The sequence below is a fragment of the Strix uralensis genome, chromosome 8 (assembly GCF_047716275.1).
Source record: "Strix uralensis isolate ZFMK-TIS-50842 chromosome 8, bStrUra1, whole genome shotgun sequence".
Taxonomy (NCBI): Eukaryota; Metazoa; Chordata; class Aves; order Strigiformes; family Strigidae; genus Strix; species Strix uralensis.
The window spans coordinates 31,102,157-31,128,509 of NC_133979.1; the positions used below are offsets into that span (position 1 = coordinate 31,102,157).

Genomic DNA, 26,353 nt, shown 5'->3' on the forward strand with positions numbered 1-26,353 from the left:
GTAACAGGAGCATAAAGTCTGACATTAGAAAAAATTTCTTTTCCATTTCTCAATGATTCCAGAAAAAACAAGCAATTAACTGTTAGTGACATAACGCCAGTACAAGTTCTCTCTTGGTTCTTTCTTTTGCTTTTCCGCTCATAATTGTTTACAAGTCTGTTCTTTCCAACTACCTTTACTTTTAATGAGACAGACTCCTTCCACAACATTTTCAGTGATACCAGAGGCAAATGCATCCAAACACATACACTTCTCTAAAGACACCCAGGAGACAGGATGCCTGGCCAAGAGGCCTTTGGTATGGGCTAGTATTGTCCTACCTGGCAAGACAAACAGTGTAGGATGAGTTTTGGTTTCACCTAAGCAATCAAGCTAGTAGGGGTGGGGCAGATGGATGATGGCAAAGAAAAGATGCAAATATTTCTACAAATAATTAGCTATTATTAAACTACTTTGAGTATCAGAATACTGTTTCCTAATGAACTGCTTTCAATAAAAGTGGCAAATACTCTTTTTTTTGTAGATTAAGACAATATTACACACAAACTTTCCACACAGAAAATTCCAATATCCAGGAGTGTCCCAATCAGAAATCTTATGCTTCAAATCTCTACCCTCTGAACATAAAAATTTTAGATGAAAACAGCATTTTTTTACCAAAAAGGAATAAGATAGTGCCCTTACAGGGATTCTAGAAGCACATCTCAGTTTGTACAATTACATAAGCTTTATGCAAAGCAAATGTTTTCCAGTGACAGCTGTCATAAATTAAAATAGAACACTGGCCAAGGCAACTATAAGTAATGGTTCCGAGTAGCAAATGACCTCGAAAAAAGATCCAAGTATCTTAAATCTTACCCAGTTTCTTAACAGAATCTCTGGCAGCACCTCTTCCATTATAATTAACCAGTGAAAACAGGAACTATGCACATCATAACATCCCTGGAACATCTACAGAATCCTTCTACTGCTTTCCCACATAAGCAAAGTATTTTTAGCTCCTTTCAAATAAAGTTGCAGCTAATAAAAGGAAAGCCAGCATCATGAGATATGCTAGCTCTCTGCTTAACATATGAAGTGTTTTGTACTCTGTTGTAGTTAGCAGATTACAGGATTAAACAGAAAAAGAGAGTAATCTAATTTTACCACATATATGAAATCAGTACATGTTTAATGTCGTATGTAGTGACTTCTCAGTCTTTTCACATCAATGCTTGTTTGGATTTCAAGGAGCAACAAACTATTGCAAGCCTCAGCAATCAACAAAAGATATGACTTCTACCTTAGAAAAGCAGGCAGACCCAATGACATAGTTCCCTTCCTTACAGACCAACAAATTCAAAGAGACCCATGGCATATGCAAAGCAGATGTTCTTGGTGTAGCATATGAACATGCATGATATTTCCATTAGGGCATATCCCTATGAGGTGACTGACTGACTGGAAGACAGGATAGTGCTGACTAGAAATCATGCAAATCCTGAACTATTCTCAGTGTTTACATCAGGAAATCACATTTTAATTTTGGCAGATGAGACTGGAATATGCCTGGTTTGCATACATGTTTTCTTTCTGTAGCCTTCAGAGATTTTGCAGCGTAGTAAAAGAGTTGGGTTCCACACAGTGCTACCCAGTATTTCGTCCAAGATGCTACCTAGAGAGAAAAGACAAAAACCAAAAAGTGCAACGGATAAGCAAAATGTCTCATAATATTGAGCTGTAAAATAACAGGCATCATCCTGCAAAAACGTGACAGCACTAACTGCCCAGCCAAACCATCAGCCATGTTTCCAAAGCTGCTGTTTCTAGTTATTCGTGTGGGCCTATGAATGCATTAAAAATCTAGAAAGTGGAAAGAACATGTTCCTTTCCTCACTAATCTGAGAAAAATTTTCTGCACGTTACTCTATACTTTCTGCAACCCTTGTTGAACACTTTGCTGAGGTAAGAGTACATTTGTCCCTTTTCCATTTTATGTACTGTCATAAGGTATCCCCCATTGTCATGAATATGTATTTTGATTTATAATTCATCATAAAGCATTTGCAATGCAAATGACAAGGGTTATTACCTATTGATAAATTCTTAGGATCCACTTACTGTTCTTACCGTTCAGAAAGACAAAACATGTTCCTCCCTTTTAAAGTTATCAGTAATTGTAAGAAATTTTGTGTAGCATTACACTTCTCTTCTACTGCTTAGATTATGGGTATAGCCTAACATACCGAATAAAGCCACCAAACAGAAGAACGCAAACTCTAGCAGTGACCCTAAGCCTTACTCAGCCAGGCAGAGGAGATCTCGGACACCTGAATTAGTTGCACAATGGCCATTTTATTGTGTTTATAACTGGGCAAAGGAAGAAGATGAAAAAATGAATTAAAAATCTTACTGTAGGTTTTTTGCCTTCTTTCAACAAAGTCTTCCTCCTGAGAACACCTTGAATAGTAACTGCTCCTGGATACAAATGAACAGCCAAATCTTCAGATTCTAGCGAGCTGAAAGGAGCATGTGAAGATTTGCGTGAACAAGTATTTCTCCTAAAGTAGTTTTCCAATCATTACCACAAACTAATGCAAACATCTGTATTTTAATTTAGAAATGTCAACTTTTTATTTATTGGACTTCGTTATGGAAAAAGACTTTGGCTGTTACAAGGAATTGCTGTTGTGGAATTTACACTCACAAGCAAAAGTGATCAGAAAAATTAATTAGCCAAGCAGGTAATCCTTAATTAAAAGAATTAAAACTTAAGACAACTGAAATACAAGAACAATTAATTTTAAAAACCAAACAGTTGAAGTACATTCATACAGTTGCTGTATGTGTTAAAACCTCTCCTTCAGCCCTTGCAAGAAAGATTGAGCATTTTTTTGTTAGAAACACTGGAATCATCAGCACATCAAAACCAAAGCATAGCTCAGACATGCACAATCTTTAAAATATCTGAAAGCAAGAAGAGTGGGCAGGAGCAGTAATAAAGAGTAGAAACCCGAACCACAGCTTTAAGGTGTTTTAATGCATCTGGTGCTTTACTAATCATCTATCCTATGTAGGATCTAAGAGCAATGGGCCAAAACAAATGCCAGGTACAGCACTGTGAAAAGAAAAAAAACCTTAGCTTTATTAAAATTACAAAGCTGACTGGCTTACAAAACATTTTCAATCAGAAAAAAATTACAACAGAAATCATTTCAGTAAATGTCAATCAGAGCATATAACTAAATTGCCAAGAAATTGAACAGCGCCTAAAACTTGTTTTGAAGTAAGCCAGGATTTGCTGTTTCATCCATCCTAACGTTCATGAACATTCAAAGTAAATTGGAAATCTGGCAAGTATTTTCATTGCAGCACCTACTGAGAATGAGGATATGGAGACAATTTTGGACATTGATAGATGTGAACATGAGTTTAATTCAGGGAGACAATGCTTCTTAACATGAAAAAAGTTTCATAGTTAATGGCCATCTCTTTCCCAACTACAGTGCCACAGAGCTGGAGACAGCATTTGTATTTTAATTAATCAGAATAATCAGTTATATTACTCTGTCAGCTTGCAAATAATACTATATATAATAAATTTAGGCCAATTTTAATGCATTACTCATTTTAGCCATATATCTGTTTTCAAGGAACAGGGAAAAAGAAATTCAATACAGAACTGCCAGCAAAGAAAACATCTTGAATGCCACCCATCAGCACAAGAAGCAGCTTTGTTGTCCACATGAGAACTACCAACACTGCTACAGAGTGGCAGGCAGTTAAAAAGCTACCTCTGGTAAAACATCTTTAAGCCTTGATATGAAGATCCAATGGTTCAGAATTTGGATTTGCAGACCAGAATGAACAAAAACCCTTATGGTGATACAGATTAAGTCACAGAAAAGGAAAGCTTTAAGTCTGAAGAAAAAGGTCTCTACCTTTATTTTGACATGTAAGTTAGAAAGATAACATCAGAAAACACCCACTTAATTATTAAACCAAACCAAATCACCAACACCAGAGGGAAAGTTTGACACCTCTGTGTGCAGTGGGGATTGTACCTGCTGGCCTTCATGTGGCCTCGATAGCCATTTCGTGACACTCTTGTCCCCGGACCGAGAGAATGGTACAACCTGTTCCTGTTGGATTCCATTATAAATTGTACGTATTACATATACTTTTATTCACACAAACAGCACGACTGCTAAAACAGTATTTTTTTTTTTGTGTGCATATCACAAAGCCACTTCTTCCTCGTAAGAAACAGAGGATAATTTTAGTTAGAAAAATGCATGCAGGGGTAGATACCATGGTTCTTTATTTTATCAAATGTTCTCTTTGTCAGAACTCATAATATTGAAGTGTTTTATTGGCATTGAACAATAATACATTTTGAGAGCAAAGTCTGAATTTAGTTCTTAGAGATTAAGTCAATGTAAAGGAACATATTAATAAAAATTGTCTTTAAATTCTGATTTTTGACGTTACTACCAAAAAATAGTTTCGACTTCTACGAGTATGCACACACACAAGCTGTTGGACTACCAAAATATGCCTGACGCTGTTTAAAATACTGTTGTATTAAGCAACATTGAAATAAGCTAAGCAATATTTCAATTCTCCAGTTCATATAAACTTTACCTACAAGCTTCACGTTTTAGAGTCCTTAACCTGGTCTATATTGTTATCCCTAGCCAGGACTTGTGTTCTAGGCCTGCCTTCTGAACACTGCTTTGCTTCACTGCACCTTGTTTTTCTGGATCAGACCCCTCAGCCCACTGAATTCCATTTAAGTCATCAGAAGCACAGGCACTTTGTCCTCACCTCCTATTTTTTATCTGTTTTTCTAGTTGCTTGTATTATGCTGAAAGATTGAAAATCAGCTCCAATTCTGCAGAAGCAGACAGTTAAGTACAAGCCTATTAGAATTTACAGGCAAAATCTCCTACAGTCTGTCACCTATGAGAGGGGCTTTGCATTAGCTGGAAAGCTGCAGTATTTCTCAGAATGGGAAACCTAAACAAGCAGCACTGTCATGTTTCACTCAGAATAGTATACAGCAGGCAAACAGGCTTAAAGAAGAGATACAGTAAAGGTCAGCAGCATTAAAGAAGAAAAATGGGGTTTTTTGTTTTTGTCATTTTGGTTTTTTAAACCAGCTCAAACTATTGCTTTTGCTGCAAGAAGAATTATCAAATATACAATGAATTATCATCTAATCTATCCCAGAATTTGCCATAATTTGCTTTTCAACATAACTGGTATCTTTGAATTTATGAATGAGTTTTTCAAAAATACATTCAAGATATAGACAAATAAAACCTTAATTAAGATGAAGAAAAGAAAACTGTAAAACGAGCTGTATATTTGTATGTACATGTATTTTGCATGCAAATGAAATACGTTTTCTTCTTACCTTTAAGCTTTTTTTTTTGCATAACAAGGAGGCTATCACTCTTGGATTCGAACTATTTCAGGGAAATCTATTCAGAGACACTCAGGATGACAACCTATGAGACTGAAGTGCCACTTAGTATACTGCCCTTAACACGATATAACTGTCAGGACTTGGAATTGAAGTCCTTCAAGTAATTTTCATTAGCTGTAACGGACATCCCAATGCTGAAAGCTCTTTCTCAAGTTTTCAACTAAGTTTCGGTTGCACTTAAAAACGAGTGACTCTAGTTCTCATGCCTTCTGCATTTCCCAGTTACAAACAACAGGAGGGCCAGGAAACTCAAGAATATTTGTTACTATTCCTTCTGTTACCTGGGGAATCTGTGTGTGGAGTATCCCTTTTCTTCCTGTTAGGCATATCAGGCAGATGTAAGCCCTCCCAGCCAAAGATTCTGTTCCTAAATCACTGGGAAATTCCCACTTGCATTGCATAGGAAGTAGTCATTAATAACACTGGATGTATCCCAATTTTACCTGTAGCTGTTCATTCCAGACAACTAATGCTCCTCCCTCATTTAAAGATTCTTTTATAAGAATGCAAACCCACTGTACAGATCAAAACTAGAGACACACCCTTCCAGTTATCTTTAATTTTGACATTTGCATGTCAGTGCAATACCTAATAAATTCCAAAACATGCTTCATCATCTTATAAACCAAGGAACAGACACAAGGTTGCTGTGTATCTCTAGAAATTTCATACATGATGTTGTGAACGTCTGTAAGGAACCCAATCCCTCTCCCTGGAAGCAGCCAAGAGCACCCACACTGAAAAACATGCAACTTCAGAGTTCTCAAAGAGCACTCTCAGGAGAAAAAGTATTGAAGGCAAGTGGAATTTGGAGGAGTCGTCGTCTTCTGACATAATTGTTTGACATGGAGCAAACCTTTTAACTGGGGGCAGTCTGGACCAGCCAGTTCTCATTAGGACAGGGATGAAAAACTCTGCTTTGTCTCAGAAGGCCACACAGCAATTCTGGAGTGTTACCATGAGCTTAAGCCTGAGGCTTACTAAAACTTTTCAGTTTTTTATGTTACTCGGGGTAAAAGCACTCAGTTCACCATTTTGTCTAAGGCTCTTCCATATAACTTTTTTAGCTTTGAGAAATAACCTGAACTTGATTAATTCCATAAGGCAGGAAGGAAGGAAAAAATCAAGAAAAGCTTCTGAATGTTACAGGTTGCATCAATGCATCAATGAGCACATAAAAGTTAAGGTATTTTCTTGCTGTGCTCACGTGGAATGTTCTTATTGCTTACATAATGGAATCGTAAGGCATTTCATCATTTATGTAATCGTATTTATAGCATGAAATATCAAGAGTTCACCTTTGGCACAGAGAGATTTTCAAAGATTTCTTCCTAAAAGTAACACAGAACTTCAACTGCTTCAATGAATTCAAGCAGAATATAAGGTTTGTGGTAACAGTTCATGACAATAAAGATAAAGTTCTTTGACAAAAATTGCTACAAAACACGTCTTCAAAGCATCCATGGCAACTCTGAAGCTGATGAATTACCTGAAATTGAGTTAGAGAAACAAACTACACACTGTATTGTGCATCTTACTCAGCTGTGGGAAGATGAAATTTCCACCTTTGACTATATTAAACTACAGCTGTTAGTCTTTTTCCATATTCTCAAATACAACATGGGAAAGGATTGAATTGGTCAATGTCACCTGAGCATTTGCAGGTATTGGATAAGGAACAAGATGTTAATTCTGGACCACAAAAATCAGACATTAGCAAGGGGAATTTCTGTGCTTCCCCATGTAACACAAGGGCAAGTAACAATGAAGTGAAGATGAGAGAGACAAAATAGGTGACAAATATCAATGACAAGAACAAAGGGACCAAGAACGGATGAAATAGGGAAGGTGAAAATGAAAAAAAGATAGTTCACAGGAATAGCATACACAGGATATACAAATATATAAACCTGAAAAATATCTGGGGTTTAATGGTATTCTGGTTGAGCTGTTTAGCAGAATGTGTGCAATGAGTAAGCACCCAATTAGACAAAAGCCCTATTAACTACTAGTGAGCAGAAGGTACTTCTCTGCTGCTTTAACAGATCTGGTGAACTTACTACAGTTTATTAATATTCTTACGTATGGAAGATCTCTAGATCACTAAAATAAAGCATCACTTTCAGGATTGAGTGAGAGATTCTAAGTAGCAATGTCTGAATAGAGAAATGCAGGTTTTGAGTGGCAGTTCTTCTTACCTTTCAAATGCTGGCCAGGAAGTCTCTTCGCTGAGTTCAGAACCATCACTGCTACCTTGAAAAAAGTAAGAATGAACGATACGTTATTCCATCATCTACAGTAATTTCAATTTTGTATGTTTCTCCTCAGAATATTTAAGTGTGTAAAATATACTTCACAAAAATACTACAATGAAAATACTCTGTGATCTGCTTCAGGAATTTCACATAAACCAAGGTAGAGATTTGAAGGGGTTGGGTCTAGGTGCACATTAAGAAGTTGAAGAAAAGGAGTGCTAATAAATGGGAAAGGCATTTTCAAAATTTAAAGTACATCCTAAACGCAGATTTGTCTGATTAACACAACGAGCATTTAAAAAGAAAGGTCACTTAAGTAATTCATTATGAAGTCATACATGGTCATGACACAGAGGTGCAAATTTGCAACAGCGCAAACTCATTGATGATTTGAGAAGCCTTAAACAACTTTTAAAGCTATCTCCCACCTACTATACTCAGATCACAACAATATTTTTTTCCTTCTGTGCTCCACAAAGCAATCCAATGTTACTGCAAGTATTTTATTTCAAACACTGAAAGTAGAGGAAAAACACAAAATCCAAGTATCTGATGCATCCACTCATGGCAAGCCCATAAATAACATATTAACTTTACAATTATAGTAAGTTCCATTAGCCTGAAAATTAAATACAGACACAAGGTAGTGTTATCTGTAATGTTGTTAAAAATCAGTAACTATGTATCAGTATAGAAACTCTGTTAAGAGAACTCAGTAACTTTAGTTGCTAACTGTACTATAAACAATGTTCAAGCTGTGGTCACACAAGCTCTTCACCTTTCAGACCAGACCACCTTCCCATGCCAGCTACCATTCTTGCCCTCCACTTCAAGCCAACTTGTGTTTTTCTCTTCAGACAGTCCCAACTCCTCAGTTTCAGCCTAATTCAATGTCAGTCACTGCTAAAAGCCCACCTTTTGGCACACTAACCTGAGAGCTTGTTTGCTCTGCCTCCTGAATACTCGTATATAAAAGAAACTAATTGATTTACAATGATTTTCAGGCAAACTGAAAAAAACCCTCTATCAATGCACCTTACTTAGGGTTTTCACAGAGAAACAAAGGCTGAAAATGGGAACAAGTTCCCTGTAATTTTACAGAGAAAATCAGCAGGGAAGAGTGGTGCCCTGAAGACTAAAGCTGTACAAAGGTAAGTCTGGATATCCACTGAGTAAACACAGAGTAAAGATGGAGGCAATAAAAATTCACACACAGCAGGGGTAATTCCAGCTAAGAGCCATGAAAATCTCAGCATGGAGGGAAGTTCTCTCTGTGCAAGATCCAAGAAAAAAATACATGCCTTTATCTGCCAAGTCAATTCAACTTAGATGCCTCTTTTCCAAACATTAGCTCAACATCCTCATATTAACATGATCTCTAAGGGATACTAGATAATTTGGTCTCAGCTTACCCTGAACTTTTCCTAAAGGAAGGTCCTAACCTGGTTCACACATTACAGTAAAAGGGACTTGCATAGTGGAAGAAGCTAAGAGACACATAAAAGCGATGTTCCGGTGGAGCTACTGGCTCCTAAGCTAGGCATAAAGGTCCACAAGAAGGGGAGCACAATACTCAACAGGTGACTAATTATTTTCTAGAAGCATCTTTAAGATTTGAGTACTTACATTCTCAGATCATTGATCCTTAAGCATTCAACTGCTTAAAAGGTTACAGCAGCAGGTAGCTTGTCCATAAAAGAAAAGTACAGTTACTTATACTTCTGTGACTTGAACTTCCTCTGTAGCTGTGAGGACAATGTATCTAAGAGCCACAGTTACTACAGTTGAGTAAGTTTTCTTACTTCCAAGTGACTGACAAACCTAATCTATAAGCAAACATTCATTCTGGTGCCACAAGGCAGGTGAGTAAAAAGTGACTATAAAAATAATCAGAAGTTCTGTTCAGCACAGTTTACATCTGACCTGCATGATGCAAAAGTAGGAGAATATGTGGACTGAACTCCACGTTGTTCTATGCACTTTTATACAGGAATACCACCAGATAGATCATGAAGTATCCCAGGCAAAACTGGAATAACCAGTTGGAGTAACCTATGCAGGTGGAGCCTGATGTTATGGTAGAAGTCTTTGCAAAATCCCAAAACAAAGCCTATCAGCTTTGGAAGAAATAACTCAGTATTTTCAGCAAATTCTACATCACAGTGAAAAGCTCAATGATTTATTTCACCTGAACAAAAACACAGCAGCACTCTCTGTAAAGCAATATCCAAAGTCTCTTCAAATAAACAAGTAACGTGGTTTGGGGATGAGGAGACAGAATCAGATCTGACAGAATTCAGAGACAACTTTAAGGAGCTATTTTGGGTAAGACCTCCAAGCTGTCTTTGAGGAAGACTGTTTAGAGTAGAGTATCTTATAGTAAGATCAAAGTACTGTAATCCTTTTAGCAGGTGGAACGACAATTAGGAAGGTAGGTTTCAAGTATGATTATTTCTCAAGAAGGAATCAGCATCCTGGACTGTTGTGAAGACAAGAGTGAGTTTCTTCAGCCATCTAAACACCAAGGAGCACAAATGAGAGAATGGCATGAATAGGAAGTGAATAACTGATGCTACTATCAGGCGCACTCACATCGAACTAAGGCACTGACTGCATTATTCTAAGCAAATGTAATGGTCAGTATGGCAGGTCCGGTACAACACGTCCAGGACTGTTTCTAAGAAATCCTAATGCAGACCTGTCCAAACGAAGTCTCTCCTATTTGTTTCTATAGTTAGTCTACTTATGAATTCTGTAGTATTTCTTGCTCAAAGGGACCTTCTCAGGTCATCTGGTCCAACACTCTAGTCAGAACAAACATAACTTGGTGATCAGATTGCTGAGGGCCTCGTGTAGTCATGTTCTTCAAGGAGGCACTCTACAGTCTCTCTGAGCAACCTGTTACTGTGCCTCACAACCTGCATCTGAAAAAAGTTTTCCTTGCACATAATTGAAATTTTTCTTGTTGCTACTTGGAGCAATCTGTCCTGCAAAATGGTGCAGTGATTTCTGTTTACCCTAGTCATCCAGCCAACATTGACGTTATTAGGGACACTTAGAATCTTACTTAATTCCTTATTACTGCGTAGATTTATCTCTATATTAACAGGAAGTGCAACTTTAATATGACTAGAGCTCTACTTCACTGTGGCCATGACAGAAACTCACATAATTAGATCCTCTTAACAATACTGTATTATGAAGCAATTTTTTATATTTAAAGTAGGCTGATACATTAAAATTTTATCTGAAATGACATTTTGATGGCAACTATACTAGCTCTGCTAAGAAAGTTGTGTTTCAAACACTGTACTAAGTACTCTACAGAAAGATTTAAAAGCAACTGTTGCTTTCTAAAAACGTAAACAATCTAGAGCAAAAGAGCTGAAACGTCCTCTTTCAGAAAGTGGTAATCCTTGTTACAGTATCAGTACAGTTACAAAACTTAAATGAATTCAGGGGATTCATAAACAGAAGTTTCATTTTAAAAGTTTAATCTATACAGAAATTGCCAATTACTTTTGAAAGCAACGTTAATTTGGAAAAAAGTGGGCCAAACATGACAGGTATTGATTTAACATCTATATTGATGCCTAAACAGTTTTTATAGAACATATAAACTATATACAGAACATCTCTAACAGGATATTTTAGATTCTAAAAACTCCAGGAGATCTTTTTGCACAACAAAAGTTCCGATACTAAAAAACCCCCCCTTTTCTGAAAAGCAAAAGAATATACATTACATCCCTCCCTCCAAAACAAAACAGAGGTGAAAGGAACTGTTTTTAAGTTAATAACAGTTAGATGTCTAGCCAAATTCTGTTTAAACATTAAGTGCACTATTTGACTATCACCTCAACTGGAAATATTTCATTCATTCAGTACTTTAAAAATATATCACCTTCTTAAATTCTTCACAAGTATGTACTCAATATTTGAGTTTTTCCAACAACCTCAAGCAGGTCTTCAGGTTAAACTTAATAACAAATCCTAGGTAGTATAAGTGCTTTCTATTACTTAATGTTCTACACAAGTTTTGGCTTTATGTAAGAAGCCACCTGACATAAACCACTATCTTCCTAGTTTTATTTATTGCTAATAAAATTAAAATTTTCTTGCACAAGATTAAAAAAATATTAGAGTTTTGTTTCTCTTTGCCACATAACATGAAGGCTTTTTCCTATCTAAGGAATAACAGCAACTGGCAAAACATTTTTTTCACTGTGCTGATGATTATCTGAGAAGTCTCAGGATCATTTACACAGAGCTCTAGTACTGCAGCTGAACACAGACGTGAGTTTTCTGTTCACATTTGTAGATGTGCATATACATGCTACAGCTCTGCATTCACATATCCACGCCACAGCCACACAGACAGCATGAGGCTAGGCTCCCAGTTAGGTGATAGGGAATGCCTACACCATTGCATACCCACTCCCCCCTGGTCACAGCATCCACTCATTGCTGAAAGTCTGAGGATATTGAACATTTAACACAGGCTTCCTTTATCCAGAAGTTAGTCCCCAAAGTTAAACAGGTGTTAATATAAACAAACCAACCCCAAAGAGTTTAAAAAGTATTCAGACTAAAAATTCTTTCCCCTTCTCAAATCTGCAACTGACACTCTCCTGGCTCCAGTTACACAGTGTTTCCAGAGCTCTAGTCACTATAGCTGGTGACTGACCTGACAGAGCTTGAAATTCTAACATGAAAACACAAAAAAATTGATCAAGGGACCTGAACATCAATTGCTGTACCACAATATAGCCCAGCTAACATCACGGAGATAGACTCCATGCCCTGAAAGTTACATTCTGTCTTGTTGAGTCTATGACCATACTGAAAATGCTCATATATACTGAACTAGTTCATTACCATTTAACTGTTGTACAGTAAAGTTTAAATACCTCAACTTTGGCTTGCTAGTGAACCAAGTAAGAATGGTGTGAAGACTGGCAACAACTCAAGCAATATGATGTCAGAGAATCAACACAAACTTTTAATACCATCACTGATAATGAATTTCATTGTGAAAACCTAACAAAAGCAAATAACCAAATGGATAAAGATGGGGCAGAAAGAGGGGGTTTGTACAACTGCATTAACTTCAAAACACCCAAAGCACATACCTCAGACCAAACAATACTCATAAGGACTGGGGAAGAAACAGCATGCTAGAACTCCTGTATATCCCTCTCCTTTGCCCAAATCCAGTCACCTACATGTACATTTTTAACCAAAAGTATAATACAGCTATCATATTTACTCTATCATTAATACAGCGTATCCACATTTAGGGCAAGAGACAGGCATCTACATACTCTTTTAAATGGAATATTAAAAAACCCAACAAATAACATTTCTTCTGCCCGATACCCTACCCAAACTCTGATCTTCTGATGCAGACTGCTGATGACTCAGTCCTAAACACCTGAGCAGTATACTACAGGGTAAGGAATCAAACAAACATTGGCTGTGTAGAGTTCTTCCCTACTGTATAGGCTGCCAAAAACCTGAAAGCGAATGCATACACTGTATACCTACACCTATACTTCATTTATTTAGAGAGAAATATAATCCCTTGTAGAATTCAAGTACTTCAGGATGGTGACTTAGAGGAATTCATTAAAATGCTGATATTCTTGTATGCGTTTTATGCCAGTTCAGGTTTGAAAATGTACTGTTCTTACAAAGGCACTTTCTTGTATTAATTCACACTGATTTAAAATACCTTTCTTTGACTCTGCAGCATTAATTTCTCTGCATTAGAATAAAGCTCAAGTTATTCTCAAATGATTGGAACACACAAATGAAGGTAAATGTTCAAGAGCCTTAGTTTTTCCAGAGCTTTCATGCATATCATTGTAGATTAGGAGAAGTGGAAAACAGAAATAGTTTGAGAAAGAAAGAAAACATTCCCAAGTTAGAACAGAATTTGCATTCAACACTGCCACAAACATGATTTTGAATTTTTAAACACCTAAAATTATATTCTCAGCTTATTTCAGCTGAGTATTTCTGTGTTCCTACCTCAACATCTATTCTTTTATGTGGTATACATGTGAGACTGCACCCTTAAAAGAAAACCTCCTAAGCAAAATTACTTTGTGTCATATATGTTAGGTGCTATAGGAGGAGAAGCAATATATGAAAAGAGGGGTCTATTTTACACCATCACTTTACAGAATTATTTGGACAATTAGCCACTGTAAACAAATTCAGCTTCAGAAAAGATGTTCAATAATGCAGCTGAGCATTTTGTAAGAAATAGTGGAAATCCAAAACTTCTGAGAACATTAATGAAGCAAGCTGAACATTGCTGCAATGATACTTATAAGTATGCTTAAGCAAGAAAAAAATACTTAAAATCAGCAAGTATTAGAAAACCACGTTTCTTAAGAAAAATATGATTGAAAGGAAGTTGCATGCTATTTCTGAGTGGAACCACAATCTTGTAAAAGTATCTTAATTTAACCTACTTTTAGGTGAGGAGGTGACAGCAGGCAAATACATGTAGGAGAACAGCTGGTAAGAGTGTGCAGGTGGTTCCTTCAACCCAGCCAAGAGCAATGCTGAGACCTCAGAAGGGCAAGCTCACTCTTTTGGAAGAGTATACAGTGACCTCATCAAAAAGGAGGGATCACAGAATAAAACTATCTTGTAGCTTTAAAACTTACTGATAGCAAGCAGTGGGGGTTCTCAATGAACTTTCACTGCAAAGGAAAAGCATCTGTCCCAGTTTACTAAAAACCAGATATCCTGGACTGTCTGCACAAACCAGACAATATTTTCAGCAGTATTCATCTGTCTGTATTTTCATGTCTCATCTGTCAAAAGTCTCTTTGCAGTCATCAGAAGTGCTTTTAAGGACACAAGTCATATAACCTCTTTTTAGCCACCCACCTAAGAATGAGATGAATCACGTCCTTGAAGATCTTAATTCTCTATGTGATTATAAAGAGCTCCAAATGACTAGCTCAAATGTAGCGGTCTGAATTATGAACATTTAAAACTTAGAAGAAACTATTTCCTTGTTACATTCCTGAATTCAAGAGAACATTTCCCATCGGATATTGTATATACAACTTGTCAAGTGTTTCTTCCTTCTAATTAGGATAGCCTTGGCACTGCTGGAAAAAGATTTCTCACTTTTGTGCAGATAATGAGCACCTATGTTATAAAGTAAAACAGCAACAGAAGCAGATGTACGCCTCCCTTACTCTAGCATAATATACGACTGTCTGCTGAACACAGTCTCATAGTTCTACGAACAAGAACTCTTTTGACCCAAGCACAAGAAATTAATATGATGGGGGCTATATCTTTTTTTTTTTTTAGCTCCAGGTTTTTGCAGAATGAGTTGAATGTACAAATATCAGCCTTCAGACCCTGAAATTAAGAAAAGAAGCTGATAAATCAATGATAGAATGCCAGGTTGGAAGGGACCTCAAGGGTCATCTGGTCCAACCTTTCCTGGCAAAAGTCCAGTCTAGACAAGATGGCCCAGCACCCTGTCCAGCTGAATCTTAAGTGTCCAGTGGGGAATCCACCACTTAATTTCCTGGGGAGATTATTCCAGTGGCTGATTGTTCTCACTGTGAAAAATTTTCCTCTTGTGTCCAATCAGATCTCCCCAGGAGTAACTTGTACCCACTACCCCTTGTCTTTTACATGTGACTCCTTGTAAAAACGGAGTCTCCATCCTCATTGTAGCCACCCTTTAAATACTGGAACATGGGGATAAGGTCTCCCCTAAGCCTTTTCTTCTCAAGGCTGAACCAACCCAGTTCTCTCAGCCTGTCCTCACAGGGCAGGCTGCCCAGTCCCTTGATCATCTCTGTGGCCCTTCTCTGGACCCTCTCCAGCCTGTCCACATCTTTTTTGTATAGCAGGGACCAAAACAGTATTCCAGGTGTGGCCTGGCAAGCACTGAGTAGAGAGTGGGATAACCACTTCTTTCTCTCTGCTGGTGATGCCCTTGCTGATGCAGCCCCAGCACGGCTTCCTTTGCCACAGCCCCACACTGTTCACTCGTGTTGAGCTGGTTGACCCTTTCCACAGAGCTACTCTCCAGCCGGGTAGATCCCAGCCTGTGCTACACTCCTGGGTTATGTTTTCTCAGGTGCTAGACCTTACACTTGTCCTTGTTGAACTTCATAAGGTTTTTGCTATGCCACTCTTCCAGCCTATCCAGACCTTCCTGCAGGGTGGCTCTCGCTTCCAGAGTGTCTGCTTCCCCACTCAGTTCGGTATCGTCAAATAAAGATCTCTGACCATGGCTGTCATGTTACAGATAGGCCTATTTTCAGGAAATCCCAGACCTGAGTCACTTGCTGCTGCTTTAGGAATAATTCATTGCAAAGAAAAATACTCAGTGTATCCTTTTTATCTGAAAGATTAATTATATTGATGTAAAAATTCTGGTATGCAATGCACCATTCCCAGAATGAATCAGTCTCTTCCAGCACAACACAATCAAAATTACCCATCATCACTTGAATGTGTCCTTTTAGTTTAGAGACACACATATTGCTGGATTAACTGCTCAGTTTTGGTATGCTTATATGCAGAACAGAATTTCATGAATCTCAAACCTAGTGATGCTCTAACTGATCTCTATCAGATACTGAAAGCTTCTATCACAGGGATAACTGAAGAAATCCAAGTGGAAGAGTCCTGATGTATCTGAAGAAGTTGGTGTGTTCACCAGTAGAAAAAGCAACAGTACTCTAATGAATCTTTGTAACATGCCTACAAATGGCTTTAGTGAATTGTAAATGGATTACAGTAATACGTTAACAGCAAAGGCAACTCAGACAGGTGGCTTGATAAAAAAAAAATGCATAAACACACATACTCTAACAATTTAGATGAAGCACTGTAACGGTGCAGTGCTGCATACAAGAATCCTATAGACACTGCTGTTACATTGCTGCTTTTTTGATATTTGATATAGAGACAGATTATATCAGATCCTTCAATATGAAAGGACTGGAAATGTCTGAACACCTCTGAGCCCTCAAAACACAAGAGTGATTTAAAGTAGTCTTTAAGGTCACATTCAAGGTGCTGGCATGTCAGAAACACTGTCCATATTTTGAAGAGGGATCATTTATCCAAAAAGTTAAGTCCTATATAGGCTTATATCTAAGAAAAGGTAGTCCTGTGTCTGGAGCGACAGGTTTAAATCCACATTTATGGGCAAGGTGAGGAATAACACTCTTTTCAGTACACACATTCAGAAGAAGTTTCCTTGACCATCTTTTGAAGTTGTGTTGTAGAATACTGTAAACCTCCTCTCTGCTGCAGTGACTGTACTATTTCCAAGTACTAAGTAAACAGACTACTTCAAACATGATGGAGGAGCTTAGCAGCTTCAATCAACTTCCTTAAATCCTGCTGAGGTAGCAGTACAGAATGCCAGACAACTTACATTTCCAAGAATTCTTCAGTAACAGATACTGCAAGCCTCCAGAACTTACTCCCTTCCTCCATACGTATTTCTAGCACCTCTACTAATCTTCTCTGTCACTGAAATTTTCATAATCAAGAAGCAGCAAAAATAACGATGCTGGACTGTCAAAACAGTGATAATAACTAAAGTATTGGTGTATGGGGAGGATGGAGGTGGAAGAGAATGGGAGAGGGGAAGTTCTAACCAGAAATGCTGATCTTACATGACATGTGCAATGTCACTGGTTTACAAGTGATTTATAAAAGTCTTCTGAAGTGGCAGTGTTGTTGCAACTGGTAAGGGTGACTACATCAAGACAGTAAGGTCATGCCTGAGCTAACCAAGAGTTGAAAAATTCGGAGATGAGACAAAGTAGGAAAACCCTGTACTCTCCAAAATGTCTAGATGCTGACTGGTTCTTAATTGTATCTCATGAAAAACTGCTTATCAGCTCTGGCAAACCTTCCTTGCAAGGCTCTAATGAAAGTAAATAAATAATGTACCCTGGAAAAAAGGATCAATTGCAGAGAAGTTTCTTACAGATTTAGATAGAAAGCATCAGTAAAAAACTGCACTGAGAAAAGGGCAATGCTACATCTCAACAAGGATGACAAAAGTTGGGTTCTCCTGTACTGTGCAATCCCCGAGAATGCAAGCTGTCTGTACGCTGATGAGAAGTACCATTCCTGCTGGATGACTCTGAAATGGCAAACTTTGCCACAGCAGAGAACCTGTAGAAAACAGACAGGCAATGCACATTAATAGTGGAAGCTGTCTGGCATGAACAGGTTCAAACTACTGTGGTCTAAGCTAGTTCCACAGATTTAGTTATTAATGTTTTTTTTTTTTCAATTATTGCCTCTAGATATTTGACTTTTTCCACACAAAAAAATATATTTAATGTTTGCTCAGAATATGGCTTTCTCCTCAAGAAAATACATGAACAGCTCCTAAAAACAGCATAACTTGAGACTGGGTGACCTTGTTTCTCTCCATGAAGGCCAAAAAGCAAAACTGTTTTTTAAAATGAAGTTATCCAAAGCAATGCGTAACACTACAAAAATCTTTACCATAAATGCATAAAATGTGAACATCATTGAATTCCATCAAGCTAGTAATTTTGAGAAAAAGGACTGTGATAGAGATTCCATTTCTCAATGGATGCAGTTAGGCAGATCCAAGAGGCACTTGCCCTGCCCCGCCCCCACTTTAAGGATCTGTGTGTAATGGGAAAAAAGAGCAACTGCTGTCATATAAGAAAGTCAGAAAGCAGTTGTTCTCAAAAGAATATCCTAAATATTTGAAGATAAATAACTTAGGAAAATGAAGCAGATTCTAACACTGTGAAGTATCTGAAAGTTAAATTACTATCTACTCCTGACAAAAGTCTGCTGCCCTTCTCCACCTACATTTCTCAAATTTGTTCCAAAACAGAATTGTTATTTTAGAATAGTATCACTGCTTGTACAATCTCCAACTAATCATGCTAAAATCTGTATTAAAAGATCATGTACTGCATGGGTATGTTGACAGTTCCTACCTATTGAAATTCCACTAGAAAGCGTGGAGCTTTCTGCTTGCCCTCGGGACGGGACATGAGGCTCCATGACACTGTCATCCAGTAGGTGCCTTGGTCCTGCGTTGGGGAATGTTGCACTTTTAAATTCAGCTGTATTCATTTTGTGTATGAAACTAGAAATGAACAGGGATAAAACTGTTACAACATTATCTTTGATACATTTCAGAAGTTGTTGCTTTAACATCCTGAAGGATTGCATGCAGTGTGTTCCAAACACCAAATTAAATCATAGCTCAAGTCATAAGCAACTGTTCACATCTCTATTATCTATAGGAACTGCCAATCTTAAAACTGCACAACACTCTTGCAGCAAAGAGAACGGAGTACTTTAAAAATTACTTTCAATATCCTAAGGTATTCTTGTCTTACTATAACACTTACATAATTGAACTTTAGAATTGCATTCTAGCTCATTAAACTTACACAATGTATGTTAAGAGATGAATTACTGAATAGCTACAATCTTGCACTTTGAAAAGATGACAAGGGAATTGATGATACAGTGATCAAGACACTAATTGAAAGTACACCTACACAGAAAAAACCTGAAGCCATTATTATACAAAGTTATATGAAAATCTACAAAGGAGGTCTCACTATAAAAATAGCAATAAAGCAATTACTTCAGTTTGAATTTTAAAGAATTACCCTGGCATTTGAGTTGCTGTAAGTGATAGTTTTGTCATTCAGAAAGAGCCTATTCTGGTTAACTCATTGCCTACTCTTATCGCCATAACAGCTGCACAGTCCTCCTATTTTGACTAATTCTCTTTGGTTGGGATACTATCATTTTAGTTCTGAGCTTGCTCTTTTGACACAAATTGGTCTGTAAGTGCTGTGTACAAATCATGCTACTTATTAGAAGGAAAGCTTTTGTATTGCAAGATGATACATCACAAAGCTTAGGCTTTTCAAGATAAATAAAATGCTGACTTGTATCCCAGACTGTGACATTTCCTGTGTCCATGTGGTATCAGGTTCCTGGGCGAAGGGGGTGTCGGTGGTAGCAAGGCTCCTTCAGCTGCAACATTTTTCCGACCACTTTGGGGAGACGCTCCGACTTCAGAGCCTGGGAACAAAAAAGACATTACTCCCGAGTAACTTTAGATTTACTGTCACAGGGTTACTTCTCAGTAAATTGTGAAAGTCTTGCACAAAACTTCCTAAACTCAATTCGTAAGAGACAGCCTACGATAAAACTCATTGGTATACTTGTACTGATAATTAAAAACCCTGTACTTTTGCTTTTCTGCACAGGAGTAAAAATAAACACACTTATTTCAAATAGACCACCTACTTACAAAAATTTTACAAGTCCTAAAGGTTGCTGCATTAGATACAGTGGCATTAAACATGTCCCACTGATCCTATGTTTTGAAACTCCTGCCTTCGACCACTTTTGGCATTGATCAAAAATAATATACATTTTTGGAAGCATATTATACTATGAAGTTTAGATGAAGGTCCTTCTGTCTAGACACAACAAAGAATGAATACTTAATAGCTCTTCACCCTAAATGACACTAACAAGTCAGTGCCACAATACATACATGAACCTAAAAAACTGACTCAATTCCTTGAAAGAATTTCTTTACAGATCACCTTTAGACTTTTTATTACAAATATACAGTGTTTATACTTCACACTTCTTTATTAGCCTCAGGCAAATATTTTCCATGTTCGCAACTCAAAAATAATGCATTTGACAACCTCAAGTCTTCTCATATTTATTAAGCATTTACCTACTAAATCTTCTCTGGAAGCAGCAGAGTGGGGGGTGCTGGTCCCTGGTTCTATCTTTAATGAAAGTCTGCATTAAAGAAGCATTAAAAATTATCAGGAAATAGAAGCATATAAAAGTAAGTTTTTGAAAAATTAATTTTTTAAAAATTTACAATTGAAAACTGCCTGTTTCTATAATTGCAAGAAACACTACAGAGTTAATACAAACTGTGCATAGTTATCTTTAGCACACACTATTTCCAAACTTTTTTTTTTGGGGGGGGGGGGGGGGGGGGGCAGGGCAGGTAGAAAAAACCCTGCTACTGCAACAGGGCATAGGAATCAAAAAAATAGCATGCTAGAGCATAATATAGTTGATGAGTCTGTGCTTTGGTTCATACAGAACAGGACAGGTTTGCGATGCCATGCTGAAGGAGGACGAGACTCAACAGCAAAACCCTGGCTACAGCACAGCCCTGCAACCTCTCCCGCATCAGCGAGCCTGAGGCAGCTGGCACGGCCAGCCACACGCAGCCAAACAGCCACCAGTTGCCATCTTCACCTTCTGTGAGCAAAAGCCCAACGTGAGCGGCTGTTAGCAAGTGTGGCAAAGTCACACTGGGGAAGGAGCAGAGGAATAGGCCACTGCTCTGCATTGGCACCACCCTCCAGGGAAAATGTAGTCATGCATAAGCCAGGACCTGCATGGCCCTGGGACTGCTAGCAGAGACATGAAACTCAGTGATGATACCACTACTCTAGCACAAAACCTGGAAACAACACAAAGTATACAACTGTTCCCCCTACCCTGGCTAAAATATTTATAGCTACTACACTTAATATTTTAAATTTTTCTATAAAGTGCACTAGTGTAGTGGGCCAAGCCTTTTGTCTTGACTGGTCTAACAGCCAAAATCCTTCTTTTACATTTTGGAAAATACATTATCAATTTGACTGCATCCATAATTCAAGCTTTTTCCACAACGGGCACTTTTTAATGTCATTTCCAACAGTACCACAAATTGCGTAGACTCCAGGAGCAGAGAACTCCAGGAAGATCAAGCCTATCTTGTCCACACAGTTCGCAGAACTAGAATCTTTGAAGTTTGCAGGGTTGGAAAAGCATCTACTTAATTTTGAGGAGAAAAAGTTTGAAGTTTGACAGCTCCTCTCCCTCCCACCCCCAGACAGTTTAGCAATGATTCATTACAATTTTAAAACTTAATTTTTAAAAATAAAATAAAATCCTTTAGGAAGAAAAAACATGTATTCAAGTCACCATGGCTGTTCTCTAACTTCAGCCTTTTTGCAGACACCTTAGGGGATAAAAAGTATAATAGTTACAGTGAAAATAGTTCTTCAGAACACACTCCTCCCCCATAAAAAAAAAAAAATCAGTTTGGAGACATACAAAACCCATAGGTATAAAACCAGACTTTCTGAATAGCAGCTACATTTCAGCACTATGTGCAATTGTCTCCATTTCCCTGCTATCAAGACATGGGTTGTACAGGATGAAGAGACTGCAGCTCCTTAAGCAGTAAAATTCCCACTAGTTGAGTCCTACCTAGTGAAGGTGGAGGAAAGGGGAGTGTGGAATTCATGAAAACAATATGCCACTAAGCAGCAGACTGCAAATTTGGGTTTGTGAGTTTTGTTTTTATTTCTTTTTTTTCTCCTTTTCAAATGTTTGACCTCAGTGATACTCTCGGTGATAAGCAAGCAATACTTTCAAAATCAGGCTATAGGACATTTCAGCGAAAAGGTAAAGCTGGATGCTTGCATGCAAACATGCAGAGAACAATTTACAAACCTCAGAGGGGAAGCCAAGTGTCTGAGCCTGCATTAACTGTTCTTTGATATAAACTGAAGGATCCCCATTTGCTGCCTTTTATTAAATCCAAGTTAGGGCTATGAAATGGTAAAGCATATCTGTTCCTCTAGTGTGCATACCCCTCCCACCATTCAAATGTAGCTACACAAGCAGCCAATTCAACACAACTGAGGTGACAAACTTCCCAGGGAGGCAGGATGGCAATGGGTGGGGAACCTCCTCAACCAGATCAGCCAATGAGCAAAAACTGTTTTCATATGCTGTGGATTTACTTGAGGTTTTTTCCTATCCTCGGGGCTAGTTCCTGTCTCTTGCCAGAGATTTCCATCCCCCAGTTTTGCTGGGTGCCAAATCACTTAATACAGTAATAATCTTTTAATTAAGGGAAGTAGAAACCTCTGGTTTGGGTAGCATGCTGGGAGGAATAGGTGCAGACACAGATGGACAATACCTTGCCTCTCAAAAAATTGAGTGTTTACATTTTTCTCACACTGTATAACCTAATCAAAGAGTAAAATATAAAACTAAAATGAAATATATATGAAAGCAAAAGCCTTAAATCACCCTCAGTAAGATCTCTGGACTGGATGCACAGATGACTTCGTTCTGATGAAAAATGACATAAGCTATCTCCAATCACAGGATCCATCTTATTGACTGAACAGTGTTACATGTGAGCCAGAAGTACAGAGTCTTCATTAGCGAACAATCAAAGAGGTCTGCAGATAAATCAACAGACCAAACAGTCCTGAAAGCTAGGGCTTGATGCAGTCAGGCATACAAAAGGAAGGAGACAGGCCATCCAGCATGCTGAAAATTGTCTTGAACACAGGACTCTACTGTAACCTCACTACTTGCAACTGGTGTGTCCGAGACACGTAATCCCCCAATGCCAGTGCCATCTTATAAGTGACAGGCTTTGTGTTATAAAAATTATTTTGTAATGAGTTACAGTCAGTTACAGTGTTTCATACTTACTTGTAATTGTCATCTTCTACAAACTTTTGTAGTTCTTCTATGTACTGAACTGAGTTTAGATACTTCTGGACATGAGGCAACAGAGGAATATCTGGGAGAACAGATGATAATCATTATCACTGTACCATTCATTGGTAAGCAAAGTTATCTTCCAGAAAGTATTTAAACAGAATCAGATCTCTTGCCTTTTTATGTGAGATGGAGGTACAAACTACAGTCCCTACTGATCTTGAAATTATTGTCTTTCGTAGCACTTGTCATGTGTTGAGCTGACATTCCCCACATTCATAAAGCCAGGTATGTAGCCCCCTGGAGCTGCTCTGCTTATCAAAGCACATCTAAGGGAAAAGTGAGAGCACACCCCTGGCCAAACTGAAGGCCCAAACCCAGAAGGTTGTATCTGAGGACTCCTCCACAGCCTACGTTCTCATTATATTGAGCTTTCAGTGAAGCCACAGTCCTGTGCTAACTAACACAATCCATCACAAAAGCAGTCTTATGACTTTATTAGAACATGGAGAGGATTGTGAGGGAGACCACCTTTGAAGAAAAAATACATTATCTGATCTACGAACAGAACTATAAATGTCCCAAAGACAAGCTGAACGTATTTTATTATCTCCAGTAAAAGCACTACTCCAGAAGCAATCCTACTACTTTTAGAATTCATAGTCATAAAATTATGAAACACAGGGATACAAGTTTATAACATACTAGTAAAACCACTGTTAAGTACAAGGTTTTCCTCATTTTTCATGAGAAAACATGTACTGCAAAAATGTGTGTGATGTAAGAAAAGGGCAATTTTATTCTGTCTCCTCATGCTGATGCTCTGTCGCAACCAACAATACCACAGTAAACTTACTGAATTATTAAACTTAGTGACTTTTGGGCTGAGAGGGTGAGGGAGAGCATTAATGGCATTCAAATGGGTTGGGCCATTTCATTACAGAAGACAAATACTAAAGATTTTTGAAGTTGTTCTCTTTAATACTGCAATATTTACACACTAGCTTACCGTATTCACATGACTGCTGTAAATCTGAGATAATTCGAAGAATGTTGTTCATTAAATTTGTTCTTTGCTCGCTTTCCAGAATGCTCCCTGTTGATGGGTAGGCAGAGTCAATATACGTCAAGTCTGACAGATAAATACCTGAATAAGATTAGAATGAAAAGTTTCTTTATTTAGTGTCTCACAGAAAAAAAAATAAATCACAAACAACAGTTTGAAGAATTTCTGCTTTCATTGACTAACGTGCATGAGCATTACCTCAGAACACTATTTTGGATTTACATGACAAATCATATTGACAGGATCTGAGCGCCTTCAGACCTCAGAGTAAACCAGCAATAATGCTTAGACTTACAGGAAAGTACATTACTGTGCCACCCTTGTCTCGGATTGAATTTGCACTCTTCTCAATCGCTTAATCCTTAGTTTTGTCAATGTTATCTCAGCTGTATTTGCAGACACTGAGGGTATGAGTTTTCAATGAGCTGTGCAGACACTGAGGGTTTGAGCCTCAATAAGCTTTCATTCTCTGTACAACAAATAACAGTGGGAGGCAGAGGATCCTTTCCTCCTGCATCACTCCAGGCATGTACTAGCTGACTTTGTCTTTAACAGTGTCATTATTTCTAAATCTAAAACTATTTACAAGGACATGCACAACTACTCATGAACCTAATCTTCTGACATATCACCAATTATTCCCTTGACAAACATGAAGCATACTAAACACACAATGCTAAAATACATGATCAAAATTACTAATGATTTTAGGAAGTCTACTACTTCATTCCTCCAATTCAGCAATTAAAAAAATAGCCGAAGGAAAAGTCATATCATCTGTAACTCTGCAGGCCAAATTGAAACTCAAACTCAACTTTGGAAAAGTAAACTAGGCAAAAAGTGCACTCAGATTGAAAAGTGGTACGAATCCTGCAGTTCATACTAATTGCAGCTCCAAAGATCCAACAGCTGTATAGATAAGTCTCTTCAAGTCTTCTACCTGCTTTCTTCCCCACCACCACTGTAACCTTACTGCCCTTTCAATCCCTTGATCGTGTAGAGAGGAAAATCCTCCTCTTTACATACTAATACTGTAGATAAACAGCTTATTTTAATTCTAAATGCAACTCCATTTCTTGACCTTCACCCAAAGACTAATAATTTTTGTCTTGACTAAATGAAACATATCCTGACCAACTCTGCTATTAAAAGGAATTGCTCTTCGCCCCCTGCATTTTCCACAAGATATCCAAATAAAAAAATATACACACTTAAATAATATTTTTAAGAAACTTATTTCAGTAACAGGGAATTTCTAAAATTATATTTCGCTTCACCTCTCAGCCTTGTATAACCAAAATCATAACAAGAAGTTTGGCTTTACAGGTGGAAGACTATTAATACAACCTCACAAGAACAGCAGTTGTGTTTGTATAGCACCTAACCAGTACAGTCCTCAAATGTGAGTTGGGAAACTCTGGGCATCACTCCAAAATCAACACATACACACGCGTGTGTGCACACACACAGAAACAAATTAAAATACTTGTGGTTGAAAGGTGACATATAAAAAAGTGAATAAGAAGGTATTACACATGACCTGATATACTACTAAATTTCTCAATTTTCTATTCTGCTAGAATCAGTTTATTAAAAAATAGAAAGGATAATCAGAAGCATCAGATAGTCACATTTAATTGCTGTGCTATCTAGACTGCATAAGCTGTCCCGAACCTAATGTAGCTAAGCAATGTCCAAACAAGCCTTAAAAATCCCAAACTTGCTCAGTCTTCCACAGAAAGAAGTAAATCATGCTTACTAATTATAATAAAGGAAATTCAGTATGAACAGGCACCTGCAATATTATGCAGGATTTTATAAACCAATGTATTTGTAGTATTATCTTTCTGAATGACTTGTTCAATTAAGCAGTGATTTTTTTTTCTTTTAGCTAAATCAAGAACTCTTCTGTAGAGAGTTGTTCCCTAAACTTACTCAGTGCATTTCTATGAAGTCCAAAATAATTTTGAAAGCATACTAGGG

At 37.7% G+C, this 26,353-nt stretch overlaps 1 protein-coding gene across 12 annotated transcripts in view; it reads right to left on the reverse strand.

The window, feature by feature from the left end:
- Positions 1–26,353, reverse strand: part of RALGPS2 (Ral GEF with PH domain and SH3 binding motif 2) — a 131,447-nt gene that overhangs the window by 15,848 nt on the left and 89,246 nt on the right. For 10 of the 12 annotated variants that reach the window (XM_074876991.1, XM_074876986.1, XM_074876997.1 and 7 more), the window contains 9 exons: positions 24,314–24,451; positions 23,296–23,386; positions 20,504–20,571; positions 19,695–19,830; positions 18,723–18,874; positions 7,669–7,723; positions 4,044–4,121; positions 2,393–2,498; positions 1,562–1,654 (listed from right to left, as the gene is read on the reverse strand). In XM_074876991.1, the coding sequence (XP_074733092.1) occupies positions 1,562–1,654; positions 2,393–2,498; positions 4,044–4,121; positions 7,669–7,723; positions 18,723–18,874; positions 19,695–19,830; positions 20,504–20,571; positions 23,296–23,386; positions 24,314–24,451 (917 nt within the window). The remainder of the gene's footprint in view (positions 1–1,561; positions 1,655–2,392; positions 2,499–4,043; positions 4,122–7,668; positions 7,724–18,722; positions 18,875–19,694; positions 19,831–20,503; positions 20,572–23,295; positions 23,387–24,313; positions 24,452–26,353) is intronic. The other 2 variants (XM_074876994.1, XM_074876995.1) reach the window with 1 other exon arrangement.